The sequence below is a fragment of the Podarcis raffonei genome, chromosome 4, assembly GCF_027172205.1.
Source record: "Podarcis raffonei isolate rPodRaf1 chromosome 4, rPodRaf1.pri, whole genome shotgun sequence".
Classification (NCBI taxonomy): Eukaryota; Metazoa; Chordata; class Lepidosauria; order Squamata; family Lacertidae; genus Podarcis; species Podarcis raffonei.
The window spans coordinates 57,660,261-57,675,534 of record NC_070605.1 but is presented as its reverse complement, the minus strand read 5'-3'; the positions used below and the strand labels follow the sequence as shown (position 1 = coordinate 57,675,534).

At 42.3% G+C, this 15,274-nt stretch overlaps 1 protein-coding gene across 8 annotated transcripts in view; it reads left to right on the top strand.

Annotated features, from left to right (window-relative positions):
- LOC128413058 (cystathionine beta-synthase-like protein) overlaps positions 1–13,168 on the top strand; it is a 42,339-nt gene extending 29,171 nt beyond the window's left edge. For 5 of the 8 annotated variants that reach the window (XM_053386824.1, XM_053386825.1, XM_053386826.1 and 2 more), the window contains exons 12-18: positions 964–1,041; positions 3,400–3,534; positions 4,824–4,932; positions 7,399–7,434; positions 9,942–10,026; positions 10,136–10,177; positions 11,448–13,168. In XM_053386824.1, coding sequence (XP_053242799.1) covers positions 964–1,041; positions 3,400–3,534; positions 4,824–4,932; positions 7,399–7,434; positions 9,942–10,026; positions 10,136–10,177; positions 11,448–11,557 — 595 coding nt within the window. In that variant the 3' untranslated portion in view covers positions 11,558–13,168. The remainder of the gene's footprint in view (positions 1–963; positions 1,042–3,399; positions 3,535–4,823; positions 4,933–7,398; positions 7,435–9,941; positions 10,027–10,135; positions 10,178–11,447) is intronic. The other 3 variants (XM_053386828.1, XM_053386830.1, XM_053386831.1) reach the window with 3 other exon arrangements.
- Positions 13,169–15,274: the final 2,106 nt, after the last annotated feature.

The window sequence follows — 15,274 nt, the reverse complement described above, 5'->3', positions numbered from 1 at the left end:
TCTGAGTGGCTCCCAACAGAATGTTAAAAACATGGAACATTAAAAACTACCCGAACAGGGCTGCCTTCAGATGTTTTCTAAAAGTCAGGAAGTCGTTTATTTCCTTGACATCTGATGGGAGGGCGTTCCACAGGGCGGGCACTGCTACCGAGAAGGCCCTCTGCCTGTTTCCCTGTAGCTTCAGTTCTCGCAGTGAGGGAACTGCCAGAAGGCCCTCGGTGCTGGACCTCAGTATCCGGGCAGAATGATGGGGGTGGAGACGCTCCTTTAGGTATACGGGGCCAAGGCCATTTAGGGCTTTAAAGGTCAGCACCAACACTTGGAATTGTGCTCGGAAACATACTGGGAGCCAATGTAGGTCTTTCAGGACCGGAGTTATATGGTCTCAGTGGCCACTCCCAGTCTAGCTGCTGCATTCTGGATTAATTGTAGTTCCCAGGTCACCTTCAAAGGTAGTCCCACGTAGAGAGCATTGCAGTAGTCCAGGCAGGAGATACAAGAGGACGGGCACTTGAAGTTATGGCATCTCAGATGAGGCCCACCCTCTCACGCTCACTGCCATTGCCCCTGTGCTGCCCTCCACCTCAAGCTCACTCACTCTGAGAGACTGCCACTGTTCAGTGATTTTCTTGGGTCTGGACCCCCCTCTGCCAGTTTTTCCACCCATCCTTCCCACTGCCACTTTCATGCCCTAGCCTAGCCATGTTGACTTCTCCCTTGCAGGGCTGGTGCCTGTGTCATGGCCCAGTTTGACCTGTGGGTGAGCCAGCCTGATTATATTCTCCTTATGTAGACTTTTACAACTGTCTCACTGAGAACCAAGCGTATTAAAAGAGAGCTGTTTATTCTACGTGCAAGCTATGAAATGTTATGCCGTGTCATCCTTTACAGCTTATTTGCTTTTAAGGCAGGTATAACCTAAATTGCTACTTGTGACTTGTTTTGTTTCTTGATTGCTTCCAGGTCCAAGTTTTTGAATGACAAATGGATGACTCAAAAAGGCTTCATGAAAGAAGAAGATGACATTATTAACAAGCCCTGGTGAGGTGACCATGCCTATGAAGGCTTAGTAAAATAAGTTGCGACCAAAAACTCACCCTTAAGTCAAAATATTTTTTCTAATATGGATAGTTAAGTCTACACAAGCTAACTTCAGAAATATGTCCAGAAGTAATGTTGCTTTGGATAATTGCTGCTGTTTGAAGTTATCTGCCCCTCTCCCTGCATCTACCTCCACCTCAGTCATAAATATTAAAATGGCATCTAGTGCCTTGTTGGCATTACTCAGCTTTAACTAGGGAGTTTATAGGGCAGTCATTATTCAGTACTAGTTCTGGTATAATCCATTTACAAATTGTGGGGGGAAATTAAGGGTACATTTCTTGCCAGTGTGATATAGTGGTTAAGAGCAGTAGTCTCGTAATCTGGTGAACCGGGTTTGCGTCCCCGCTCCTCCACATGCAGCTGCTGGGTGACCTTGGGCTAGTCACACTTCTCTGAAGTCTCCCAGCCCCACTCACCTCACAGAGTGTTGTTGTGGGGGAGGAAGGAAAATGAGATTGTTAGCCGCTTTGAGACTCCTTAGGGTAGTGATAAACTGGGATATCAAATCCAAACTCTTCTTCTTCTTTTCTTAAATTCTCTTTTCCCCTGCCTCTATTTTTGCTGTGATGATTATGCATGGAGGATGTGAAACTGAAGAGAAAGTCAATGACTTGGCAAAGTCTGAATCTAGGTCTCCAAGATGCAGTAACATTACAACTCATATTGTCCACACTGACCCACTCTAGGCTCTGGAGATATAACAGTGTTTGTTCGTGTTGAAGAGACAATTCCAGCTGTACTAAACTAGGCATTAGATTTTGATTTCCAGAGGAATGGCCATGTTAATCTGATGCTTATGGCACCATATAGGCCAACGGGTTTATAGTGGCATAAACTTTCATGGACTCAGCCCCACTTTATCAAATCCATGAAGTGCTAAGCACAGTTGGCAGAGGTGTGCGAGAGAGAAAGGCACGTACACACAGCAACTGTGAAAAGTACAGGCTGTGGAAATTCTAAGTCAGGCTTAAGACACACAGAGTGACCCTTCACAACAGCAGTAGTTTATGATAACCCAATTATCCAGATTTTATTATTGTGGTACGATGGCTGTGTTATTGTCAGTTATGGTCACTTGGCTTAAACTGCATAGGATAGTCACAGACTGTCCTTTTTGCATTCCATGGCTGCTACTTCCATTTCTCTTTTTCCCTATGTCCACCTGTGTATATTCATAGTCGTACCTCCGTTTATGTAACCCTCTGGTTATGTAAACTTCAGGATGCGTGCACGGCAAACCTGGAAGCATTTTACCGGGTTTCGCTGTATGCACAGAAGCGGTCCTCAGGTTGCGGAAACCTCGGGATCCGACTGGATCTCTGGAATGGATCCCATCCACAACCGGAGGTAAAAAGGTAAAGGTAAGGGTACCCCTGGCCGTTAGGTCCAGTTGCGGATGACTCTGGGGTTGCTCACTCATCTCGCTCTATAGGCCGAGGGAGCCAGTGTTTGTCCGCAGACAGCTTATGGGTCATGTGGCCAGCATGACTAAGCCGCTTCTGGCGAACCAGAGCAGTGCATGGAAATGCCGTTTACCTTCCCGCCAGAGCAGTACCTATTTATCTACTTGAATTTGACGTGCTTTCAAACTACTAGGTGGGCAGGAGCAGAGACCAAACCCCGTCGCGGGGATTCAAACTGCCGACCTTCCAATCGGCAAGCCCTAGGCTCTGTGGTTTAGACCACAGCGCCACCCGCATCCCTTGCAACCGGAGGCACCTCTCTCTCTCTCTCTCTCTCTCTCTCTCTCTCTCTCTCTCTGTGTGTGTGTGTGTGTGTACAGATTGCTAACTGAGGACAAATCTTTGTGTCTAATATAGGTAGACTACAATCACAAGATCTTGTGTACTTAAAAAAAAAAACCTCTTAGTCATTCAGGTGGCACAAGACTCTTTAAAATGTTGATGGTTAACTCTTTTCAAATAGGGAGGGGTTTTTTTTTTACTATTTGTCCTGGCTCTGAGCATCCATATAGTCTCATTTGAGCCAAAATACACCATATGGTGAAAGGTTACCCCAGCCAGCATAGCCAGTCATCAGGAATGATGAAAGTTGCATGCTCTAAACATCAATCCATCCTAAAGACAAGCATGTGCTCCGGAATACCCTGAACAACCTTTTCTGTTAGTAGGACAGAGGGCACTTAAATACAGTAATTGGCTTCATGAGCGTTTCCAGGAAAAGCTTACGTTAATATACAAACTACTAAGATGCAACTGTTTCTCGGTCCTTGAATTGCTTGTGTAAATTCCTGGGTGGAGAGTGATTTTATATTTGTTTTGTTTATTTTCCTAGGTGGTGGCACTTGAAAGTTCAGGAATTGTGTCTCTCTGCTCCCCTGACAGTACTACCAAGCGTTACCTGTGAAAAGACCATTGAAATACTCAGAGAAAAGGGATTTGACCAAGTACCTGTTGTTGATGAATCTGGGTATGTGTAGATTTTCCTCCCTTCCAAGTATACCCAGTTTATAAATGTATATTTAGTATCTAGGTGCACACACATAGTCATTCCTGCCATTTGGTTTCATCCACCTCGTTTCATGATCCCATCTGGTTTGCTTCTCTGAATTTTCAACTATGAGCCTTCGCCTGCATTTTGCTCACCAGATCAATCCCCTGGTACAGAAAGTCTCCTGAAATTGGTTGATCAGGCCCCTGATTAGAGACTAATTTGGAGCAAAACCTCCCACCTTTTTTGTTTTTCTGTCCCTGTGCTATATAGGACATCAACAAAGATTTTTGATTGTCACTTCCGTGGCTTTTTAAAATCTTCTCTTAAAATCATGGTATGGTTTATTATCTTTTGAGGGCCAGAGTCATCTGCTTCAAATGACCCATAAAAGAATTAACTGAGCCTAAATTGCATCTCAGTCCTGAAGTCACCAGGCATGAAATAGGCAAGTGGGATGGTCAGCATTGCAGGTGGGTCAGACAGGGACAAGTTGCAATGCAGGCAGGATGTTCACTCCCAAAAGTTCATCCCAGTTAACAACAGAAGCTAAACGAGGTTTATTCTGTGACTCTCACATCATTTGCAATAAAAGCAGCGCATGCAAAAGAAAGACCAACTTTATCTAACACACAATTTTATCCAAATTGTACAGACTGGGAAACTGGGGAAGTGATGACTGAGAAAGACGCAGCATCTTTGAACTTTCTGTTTCTAGCAACAAGGCTTTTTATGTTATCCTAAAGCAACTGTGTTAGGAACTGTGCATAACTAGTCTTTGTCTAAGAATATAGCTTTGCAAGAAAATCCAGCAAAGCAAGTTGCCCTGAGTGTTGTACATAAATGGAAAAATGGCTCATATTTAATAATAATAAAATGACAATAAGGTAATTATAATAATCTATACTGTGGTATGCATTCCCGCAGTGTATTATTATTATTATTATTATTCCTCTTCAGGGTTAAAGCACACATTTTTTGGAAGGGGAGCAATTAGGAAAGGGAAAACGGTAAGCAGGGAAAGTTCCTCATCCCTTCCATGCTAGTTCTCCACACTTAAACTCCTTCCTCCAGAGGTTTATAAAGAAAATGGTGTTTGGATGCTATTAAATAGAACCTGTGGTTTTACCCCTAAGGATTCTGCGCGCCCCTGAATTCAAATTGAGAGGGATTCTGTAAATATTGGCCTAAAACATTAAACTGATAAAAAAGGAAAGACCCACAACTCACCCAGTAGAAAACTGTGTCTAATACCTTCTTCTTTTCAGATTGATTTTGGGAATGGTTACCCTTGGCAACATGCTTTCTTCACTGCTTGCTGGTAAAGTGCAGCCATCAGACCAAGTCAGCAAAGTAATCTACAAGCAGTTCAAAAAGGTATCAAAGTCTTCTGGTGTCTCTTGTTCCTTTCCCTGACCCGCACCATTGCTGAGGGGGGAAAGAGGTTTTTGGCAAGGGGGAGATTGTTTGACTAAAATGTATGATGCACATTAAGGAAATTATACACAGTTACACACAGTTTTAGATACTGTTTTGCTGTAGGGTTGTTCACATGTTACACTGAGCACACAGGCACAGGCGGTCTCTACACGTTTGCAAGGGCTTGTGTGAAAAAGTGAACACAGCTCAACTGCTGTGTACTCTTTGAACATTACATGCGAACAAGGTTACATATACTGATCAACTCCTGTGTACACGATATTGTACATATGAACACCGCTTACAAAATCTGGATATGCCTATTTTGTGAGAAAACACGTTTGTTTTTAAAATATTATACCTATTTGTGAAAACCCAGGGGTAATTTGTATGCCCCTGAATAGCATTTGCTGGAAATCACAGCTGGGAGGAGTGTTGTGGCCTCCAGGCTCTGCTTGCAGGCTTCCCACAGGCACCTGCTTGGCCACTGTGAGAACTGGGTGCTGGAGTAGATGGGCCATTGCCCTGATCCTGAAGAGCTCTTTTTATGTTCATAACAGACTCCATCTGTACTATACAGTTAAAGCACCATACATACCACTTTAAACAGTCATAGCTTCCCCCAAAGCAATTTCAAAATTGTACAGCTGTACCTTGCTTCTCGAATGTAATCCATTCCGGAAGTCTGTTTGACTTCCAGAAATGTTCAAAAACCAAGGCGCGGCTTCCGATTGGCTGCAGGAGCTTCCTGCACTCAGTTGGAAGCCGTGTCGGACGTTCAACTTCCAAAAAACGTTCGCAAACCAGAACACACACTCCTGGGTTTGCGGCGTTTGGGAGCCAAAACGTACGAGTACCAAGGTGTTTGAGAACCAAGGTACAACTGTAGTTTGTTAAGGATGTTGAGAGGAGTTAGGAGACTTCCATTCCCCTCACAGAGCTAATGTTCCCAGAGTGGTTTAACAGTCATTCCCTTTTCCCAGGGGACTGGGAATTGTTGCTCTGTGAGGGAACTAGGGATCTCCTAACAACAGAGTAAAAAGATAAAAACAAAACCCTACATTTTAAAAAAAATCTGATAAAAACGTAAGACACAGAGCAGTATGTTAGCACAGAGCTGATGTGTATCTATGTGTACTAGAGTCGGACTACAGTTAGCCCACCCCAAGTCAAACAATTTAGCCTATACAGTCATACCTTGGCTCCCGAACACCGCAAACCCGAAAGTGAGTGTTCCAGTTTGTGAACATTCTTTGGAATCCAGACGTCCTACGGGGCTTCCGTGGCTTCCGATTGGCTGCAGGACCCTCCTGCAGCCACTCAGAAGACACGCTTTAGTTTCCGAACATTTTGGAAGTCGAACGGACTTCCAGAACAGATTCCGTTTGACTTCCAAGGTACGACTGTACAGACCTGGGGAAAATGACTGAACTCTGAAGAAGGGCAAACATGCCTAGCAATTAATGCTAGTAATATTTTAACACAATACTGATAAATAGGGACAGTTGGAAGGTATGTTAGTCCCATTTTGATTTTGGTCTCAAGAGTTTGAGTCTTCCCAGTGGATAATGAGACTCTTGGCATCTGGTGTTGTAATTTTTTAGCAGGCACAATAGTTTCTGCAGGATTCTGGCAGCTGTTTCATGAGCAGTATTAGGATGGCTGGATCCACAAAGGCTTGTTTGGAGGGGAATGCAAACTATGGCAAAGTAAAACCAAGATGCAACACTTTGGGTAAAATTACCATTAAAAGCTTGTTTGCAGCACATAACTGAAATAGACAGCTACATACTCTGTGAAACTGCAGCTGAAATCTCGTGCATGTTTATTTGGGGGGGGGGCTAAATCCAGTTAAACAAGTGACATTATTGTAGCTTACTTTAGTCAATGTCAGTGAAATATTCTGCCTGTTAAATTCTCTAAATAGGAAGCATGGACATTCATGGGGGGCAGCCCTCCCCCCGGATGAACCGTAACCCTCAGATTCTGATCTTTTATTTTTGTGAAAAACATTTGCAGCAGCTGAGATGAGAGGCAAATTGTGCCGGCACAATTTTGAAAATATTTTGTGAGAAACAGCTCTTGAATCTCAGTTTTTTACTTTGCCTCACCCTGAAAAATATCCTGCAGACGCACATAACTGGAAGAGCAGCACTTTACAGCTTGTGGCAATCCTAAGCAAATCTGCTCAGAAGCTGGTCTCCACTGAGTTCCTTGAGACTTACTTGAAGCCTAAGGGAACTTACATGCAAACCAAGGTGTACCTTAAAAGCGACACTTCTACTTCGCATCAAACTAATGCTTTAGCAAATATATTTTCTAATTGTTAAAATTCTGAGGCTAAAATGTAACCTGCACCTAATCACTTCATGTTTTCTACTAATGCTTCGTGGTCACATTAAATGAATTTAATTTCTTCCCTAGCTATCAATTGAATCACCGTGCAAAGTGTATAATCTGGTGCGTAATTAAGCAACGTAGCTTCTCTCCTCTCTAAGTGTAACTGGTGTTCTTACGGTGGAGGGGGCCCATGTTGCCTAGTGGCAAATAGCAAGGTTACATAAGCTGCAGTCTGCGGGCAACTACCATACCAAAAACAAAGAGCTTCTGACGCTGGGGGAAAATAGCCTTTTTGGACTGGAGGCCAGCTGCTTCTGCAGTCAAATGTTCATCCCCAGGTAGCGGGATTGGGGGAGAAGGATGCAACTGGGTTTAAAGATGTGTGCTGTTTGCCTCTGGATAAAAAATTCAAACCCTGTATTGTTTATTCCTTTTTATGGCTAAAGCCAGGGCTGTGGACCTTCTGTCCTTGTGCCATACAAACTTGGCAAAATAAGCAGATGTTACATAATTTGCATAATTTATTCAGGTTGCAGAATTTTTGCCTTAGCATGGAATGTTGATTATCCTGGCACAGAATTTTAATCTGTACTGTTACTTTTTAGAAAGTAGAGTATACCCAGCCCTGGCTGTAGTTCCTGGTTCTTTAGTGACAATTTCTGGGGACTGTCTTCCTTTCTTCTGGGAGCTCAAACACTGTTGCCTGGAGTGTCCCTCCTTCATACAACTCCTTTACTCTGTAACCAACATTACCACTAATAATTTCATTCCTTTTTAAAAGATTGCTAACGTACTACAAAGAAATGTGATAAAATGGCCCTTTTTAAAATTTTGAACCATAGACTGCCAATCTACTTTAGATGTTTTGTCACTGAAAGAGAAAATTTTGAACAGCCTTATTATTATAGAAGAAAATTATTGGGTATACTTACAGTTGATTCGGTTGGTTTGACTGGGAGACTGAGTTGTTCCAGTAAACCAAGAAAAGGTTCTTTCCATTATGTTAAGATACAATCGCTCCTAAATTTATAGTATTATATTACATTTAAAGTTACGAAATCCTGATGGGTCTTTGTAAGCATAGATCGTGATTGATTGCCATAATGGTATTGGTGATTAAAAAGTGCAGGAAGGCTCCTGTGAGTATAAATTGAAAGCAACTGAATTAAAACACAGCACTGTTGTGCTTAGTGCCTCTGTTCTTGCTCTGTCTGCTTCCCTCTCTTAGACTTCAAAAATCTTATTTCCTACTGAATTGACAAGTACTGGCATTCTTGGCTCACAAGCCTAGAATCTAGGACAATAATGATGATGGGCAGAAAATGTAGATTTTGTGTGCTTGAGTGTTTCGGAGGACATTGTTTCAAGCCAAGTCGGTGCGGATAAAATTGCCAGCTTTATAGACTACAGCGATAAGTCCCTACTTTCTATTGTGTGAGACTGAAGAAAGGCCAAAGGATACCACAGCCTCCTGTCCCCTTCTCCTGTTGTACCTGAGCAGCCTTATTTTGAGGATTGAGCTGATCTCAGTTGTGTTTCACAGGATTACATTTATAATGAGTTGGCTCCAAAGAATTGTAAGTGGAAGGGAAATGCCTGCTAGTGACCTTCCAGTAAAGCTTGCACATGAGTTTGTGTGCTTCTGTGATTGGTTTTGTGGCACAAGAGATTGCACAAGCTCTTGTTCAGGTGGAACAACATGTTCACTTTTCTCACATGGTGCTCTAAGCTTTAAAGCTTGGTGAAAACCTGGGATGGGGAGACTGTGGCCCTCCAGATGTTTTGGGTGGCAGCTCTCACCTGCTGCCACCATTATGGTCAAGGATGATGGGAATTGTCTGCCACAGGTTCCCCATCTCTGGTGTAAAGCAATGCTTTCATATGCTGAAGGTTCCTCCGGCTTGTGGAAGGGCCCTTTTGGATCTTGGCCACAAAATACAGGCAGCTTAGATAGTGCCTTTTTCATTCTGCAAGTTTCTTTTGATTGATTGAGCCATAGTATTTTCTGTTTTCCCACAGCTCACGTCAGTAGCAATGCATTTATATCACAACTCCTGAAGTCCAACTCCCTGTCAAAGTGAGATATCTGCTACTGCAGCGCCTGTAATACTTGGCCATCTAGACTTTACTTAAGTGGCCTGGGTATTCATTGTTTTGCTGGCCTATATTGCTAGGAATGAAAAGCAATATCCCTGTGGGGAAGTTCAGTTCTGGAATATGGACTTGTACTTTGTTTCTACTGAATGGCTTTTATAGTTTTTCTCAGACCTCTTATTTTGTCCCAAATCGCCTCCTTCCAGCTCTTATTGCCAGAATTGGAAAATAAACCACTAGTAAAGGTGTGTGTTTCTGAACTTGCAGTTGCTGTTCTTTAAGCAGAGAGAACACATGGCTCTCATTGGGTTTTTACATTACCATGCTCTACAGACATGTTTTTCTTTCATTCCACTTCTCTTTAAAACACCAACATTTAACATGAACACACACAATGAAAAATAAAGATTCATATGATAACTGCCATATCATGGCACAAATACTACTTTCAAAAGCTTGTTGGATTGGGGTGCTTATCTATCAAACTTGTAAGGCTATATGCAGTTGGTTTTAAAGTCTGTTTCTATTTGCAGATTCGTCTGCAGGACAACTTGGGGAAGCTGTCCCATATTTTGGAAATTGATCATTTTGCTCTGGTGGTGCACGAACAGATTCAGTGTAAGTAGAAGACCTGGCAAGAATCTTACTGTCTCTGCCACACTCCCCGTTGGCTATATAACATATAATAGCAGTTAATGGCAGTGAGAATCTTCTGTGTCTTATATAGGGCACATGAAGGAGCCACAGGATATTCTCCACACATATGAGGGTAAGAAATAAGCTATGCTAGTGGAGGCTAAGATTCTCACTATGCCAGTTCTGGGTTAGACAGGGGAAGTGCCCAATGCATACATACCCTGACCTCCCATTTCTTTGGTGCGTCTCCAAGAGTACAATGTCTCATGATATGAGTAAGTGTTTGCAGAATCCAGCCTCATATGCTGTTGCATTGCTAACTTAGTTGCAATCTTCCCTGAGTTGAAAATCAACAATTTCTCACCTGCCGGAGTCCTCCTCTTGCAATTTGGATTGCCTTTCTCCAACAGAGCCCGTGGTCTGTTGGTGCCTTAGTTGGTGAATGTAGGCAGGGGAAAGTGGTCCAGACATTCTTGTCCCACCACATTCTGTTGTGGTGGTGGTGCTTCTGCTGCTTTCCACTGCTTTGTCCTTCACAATTTTTATTTTAACTGAGGTGCAAGGCAGAAGACAGAGGACTTCAACTATGAAACTCCTGCATTTGAACTAGGACTAGGCAGAGCACAGTGGCTCTATCTAGAGACGCCTCTGCTGTTTGTGCTCTGAAGGTCATAGTTAGAAGATGACAGGCTTTGAGGCCTAACCCTAACCCTGTTGAATTTAGTAGGATTTACTTCTGAGTGAACATGAGCAAACAGGATGGTTAGACATGGATATCTATGCCTCTATCAACATAAAAGCTTTAAAAATATGATGTGGAACAAGCAGAAAGGCTGGTGCCTCAACAACTAAATAATACACTTCATGCAAGGCAAAAGCTACAGTGCCTTGCTCCATTTACCTCTGAAATGCTCCTTGCTTAGTGCTCTTTGTGTAGAACATTGGGTTGGGGTTAAGATGACTGAGTCAGGCAAATTGCCCTTAGGAGATGGTAGCAATCCCATATTCTTCTTTTGCTTCCTCAAAAATGCCTGTTTGGTGCACTGACACCATATTGACTTTAACTGAGTGCTAACACTGCAGTGCTAACAGCATAGGCAGGACCAATTACCAGGAGCAGATTAAGGAAGCCATCCTCTCCCCTTGTACTGATCTTGAGAATGCCTCGTGTCAATGGCAAGCTAGGATCTGCCTACTATACTTTAATTTCAGTTGCTTTTTTTGGTCTTGTATTTTTAAATTAGTTTTATAGGGGGAAAGTACATATATTTTCAATAACCAAAACATATACAGCGCAAGAGAAGATACTCATGCCTTGAGACACAAGTAGTAGTTTGAAAATTGTGTATGTTAGCGTTTGGTTCCTCAACTTATGCCTTGTCATGTTCTTCTCCCCTCTATAGATCACAGCAATGGCCAATCCAGCAAAAAGCAAATGGTCTTTGGTGTTGTCACAGCAATCGACTTACTCAACTTTGTGACTGCCCAGGAACGACGAAGAAAGGCAACCTAATTTCAAGAAGCACATTGGTGGCAGCTGCTTCAGTAGCTTTTAGGGTTTTAAGTATCTTTCCCCCCCCCCCCTTCCCATTTTTGTTAAGACAATCTCAATTTGATTTTATTTTTTTAATCTAACCAAATAAACCAAGCATCATTAGTGGAACCACATGGGTTGTAAGCAAGGTTCTGCAGTCATAACTTCCAGTATGTTAAGGAGCACACTGAAAAAGTAACCCAAACTGAATTTATGGTAGTCATCAGGATCGCTGCTGTTCAGTGAGAGGTTGTCTCCTCCACAAAGATTGGTTCTCTTTTGCTATGATACAGCTGAGTTGCAGAACCCAGAACTGAGGAACTAGCAATAATGGCTGGGGTGACCAAACCGTTAATGTCTCTGATAGTGGCCACATGGGGTTCTCCCCAAAGCACACCGTTCCTGCTTTCATGAGTGCAATGTACCTTCAAACTCTTCCTCACTAGTGTTGCAGGCTTGGGAGGCCTAGCTGCAACCTTGGGCATCTTATTCACATTACAACCTGCTAGGTGTCGAGGCTCCTGTCTTCTGTACTGAAAACACACAAAATAACATCCAGGCCTTCAGTTCTCCCTTACTAGATGTTTGATATCCTCTTCCGCACTCTGGGAAAATCGTGGAGATGGGGCAGGGCAAGGAAATAATTCCACACTGCTTTTTCACTTGTAAGTGGATACAGTGTTTTTTTGAGCCACACTGCAAATTATCTCTTTGTGTTGCCAATTTACAGTCTGGATTATTGTCTGCACGTTGCTCATAAGGTAAACAGATGTACAGCAGCAACATCAAAGAACACAATTCTCCATTGCTTTAGGTCATTGACTCTGCCAGGTGTAATATGGAGAGTTTTTATTTCCATTAACCTAACCTTGGACAATTTGGCTAATAGACTATTGAACACCAAAATTATTCTCTAATTGCCGCCCTGTGTAGGCCAAAGAAAGTTTAACAAATGCCCTAATCTTTCATGGAAATTCTTAATGATGATTCTTATCTAGAAGTATGTCTACATTTGTTATATTGTGTTGCTTTACGCCAGCTTCTGTTCTACTTTGCACATGAGTAAGCTAATGTTGTGTTATGTTTGGCTTGGTGTTTAATGCCACACCCCTTAGTCTTTATGGGGGATACGGGAAACACATTTGGCTCTTCATTTACTCAGGTGAATTTGTTTAATTGAATTGATGTTGTTTTCCCTTCTGCGACTTCCTCTAATTTTCACTGGAAATTTTTAAGAAGCATGATACCGATACTGTGATTTCTTTTGTTTTGTTTTTTGCCGTTCTATCTATACTTGTGTTTTATGTCAGAAAACCCTCTTGCTACAATCAAACATTCAGTGAAGTGTGCATAAGAACATTGGTTTCATGTAGAAAACTCAGATTTATATATAAAACTTACCTCTACTTCTTAGTGTAAATTCAGTTTGGTCCAGTTTATAGCAGATGAAATACCCGTTGTCCAATATTTTGTTCAGTATTGTAATCACCAAGCATTAGCATTTTAGCATTATAAAAAAAAGCAAATCCATATGTTTCTAAAAGTTTTGTTCCAAAAAAGCTAAATAAAAATTATTTCATTTCTGACAAACTAACTAGACTGCATAGTTTGTTATTATCATTATCATCATTTATTTTATTGTCTTTGAAGTCCAGAGAGGGTGAATCACAGTGATCCTTTGTTGGGGGGCAGGGATGCATTGATCCAGTGTCCCCTCCCTATTCTCCAACTGATCAGCAGCAGTGTAAGAGATGGTGGCACCAATCATATTTTTGGAGGCAGTTTTCAGTCCGGCACAAACTTCAACCAGGCCCTGTGTCTGGTTTGTGCTGGAGTCTTTAACAACAAGCAGGGTTGGGTATCCAGAAAACAATATCCATATGCCCATAACATATGACATCTGAAATGGAAGCTAATTCTTGCTTGTGCGGTTATAATACTGGTTGTAGCAATGTCTGGTCTGCCAAGTTGGGAGTACATTACTGTGGAGGGGGTTTCTTTTTGTTGTTTTTTTTTAATTAGTCCAAGTCTTTAGAAATTTATCCTGGAGCCCTTAATCTGATGGGATTGACAGAGGTACATACGGTATTGCCTCTGTCTTTGGCAGATGCGCCTAATGTATTTGCACTAATGCAGATCACTCAGCTTGGGTGGGTGTTAAATGGTGCATCCTTGGAGGAGGGTGTACACCAGACCATGAATTGTTCCCGAAGTGACCTTGATCTCCATGTTTACAAAACCAGAGAGGAGGCCGGCTTTATAAACTGTTGTACTGCAGCATCTCTGCACTCTCACTGAATTTCTTCATGCAGCATTTCCTTCTGTTTCTTGAACATCTCCACAAATGTGGTAGAGGATGTTGGAACTGCTTGCAGCCACAAATTGGTTTTGTGGGTCAGGAGGAGTGGGCAGCCTTCAGGATTGTTTAGGGCTACTTTACTTCTTTTTTAAAAAGTAGAACCCGAAGATTGGCCAACCCTGAGCCATAACTAAGAAACCTGCAGTCAGAATAAAATAAGATAATGCATTGGGGTTCATTCTGAACCTAGGAATTAATTTTCAGTACTGGACTTAAGGTCCTTTCACATGTAAATCCACTCTTGATTAACTTTTGCAGCAGCCTAGTTTAGGTGAGCAGCCTAGATTATTTCTTTTGTTAACACAGCTGACTCAGTAACACTCAGCAGACCCTGATCTACATTCTGCCCCCTCCCTATCTCAGGTGCACTGAGATGTTAAAATGGCTGATTTATCCTTTCCTTTTTAGGAAAATGGGGTCTAGTTTGATGGAGATGGGGCCAGATGGGGCCTTTTTTAAATCAGTCAGTGCATCAGCTGACTGATTAAAAATAAGGCTGCCCTCATTGACCCTATTACGTGTAGGTGAAACAATAGGGTTAAGTAGAGCACAGTGTGTTCTCTGCTGTACTTGTTCTGTAGATAAATAGAGGACTTCAGTCACAGCATTACTTTCATAAGTAATAAATATCCCCTTAGAAAAATAGTTCTGTGTCTTTACCTCTCAATTACTGGGTTGCCTGAGGAGACAAAGTTTAAAAAGATTACAAGTCTTTCCCCAAATCACCAGGAGTCCTTTCAATAGAGGTGCAATTAATGGAGAAAAATATATTTAAATTTTGTAACTGAATGCCACAATGATTAATATGGCAAGCTTTTTCAAAACAACAACCACCTACCTATATTTGTGGCACAGTTGCTGGGAAAGTTTCATTTACATGAGGAAAAGAGGAAGGGCGCCATTCTTTTAAAAGTGAAGTGCCATTCTGCAAGTCCCTGTGGGAGGGATTTTATTTCTCAAGGAGCCCTCCATGCTGTGGGAATATTACCCAGGGTTCATGTTTACTTTTAGAAGTGAGGCACAGTGGAGACTATGATGTCTTTAGGACATATAATTTATTTATGCATACATACAACCTGAGCCTATGATGGAGGAGTTCACAGCATTAGCAAACCAAGAATCTCTCTATGCCTGCTGTTTTGCTTCTAGGTCACATCACTCCTCAACTCTGGTTTTTTTGTCCTCAGTATCTGGGAGTTGAGGGAGAAGCCCCACCCATTTGCCATCTCCTACAGAGACACATAGGACGCGGGTGGCGCTGTGGGTTAAACCACAGAGCCTAGGACTTTCCGATCAGAAGGTCAGCGGTTCGAATCCCTGTGACGGGGTGAGCTCCC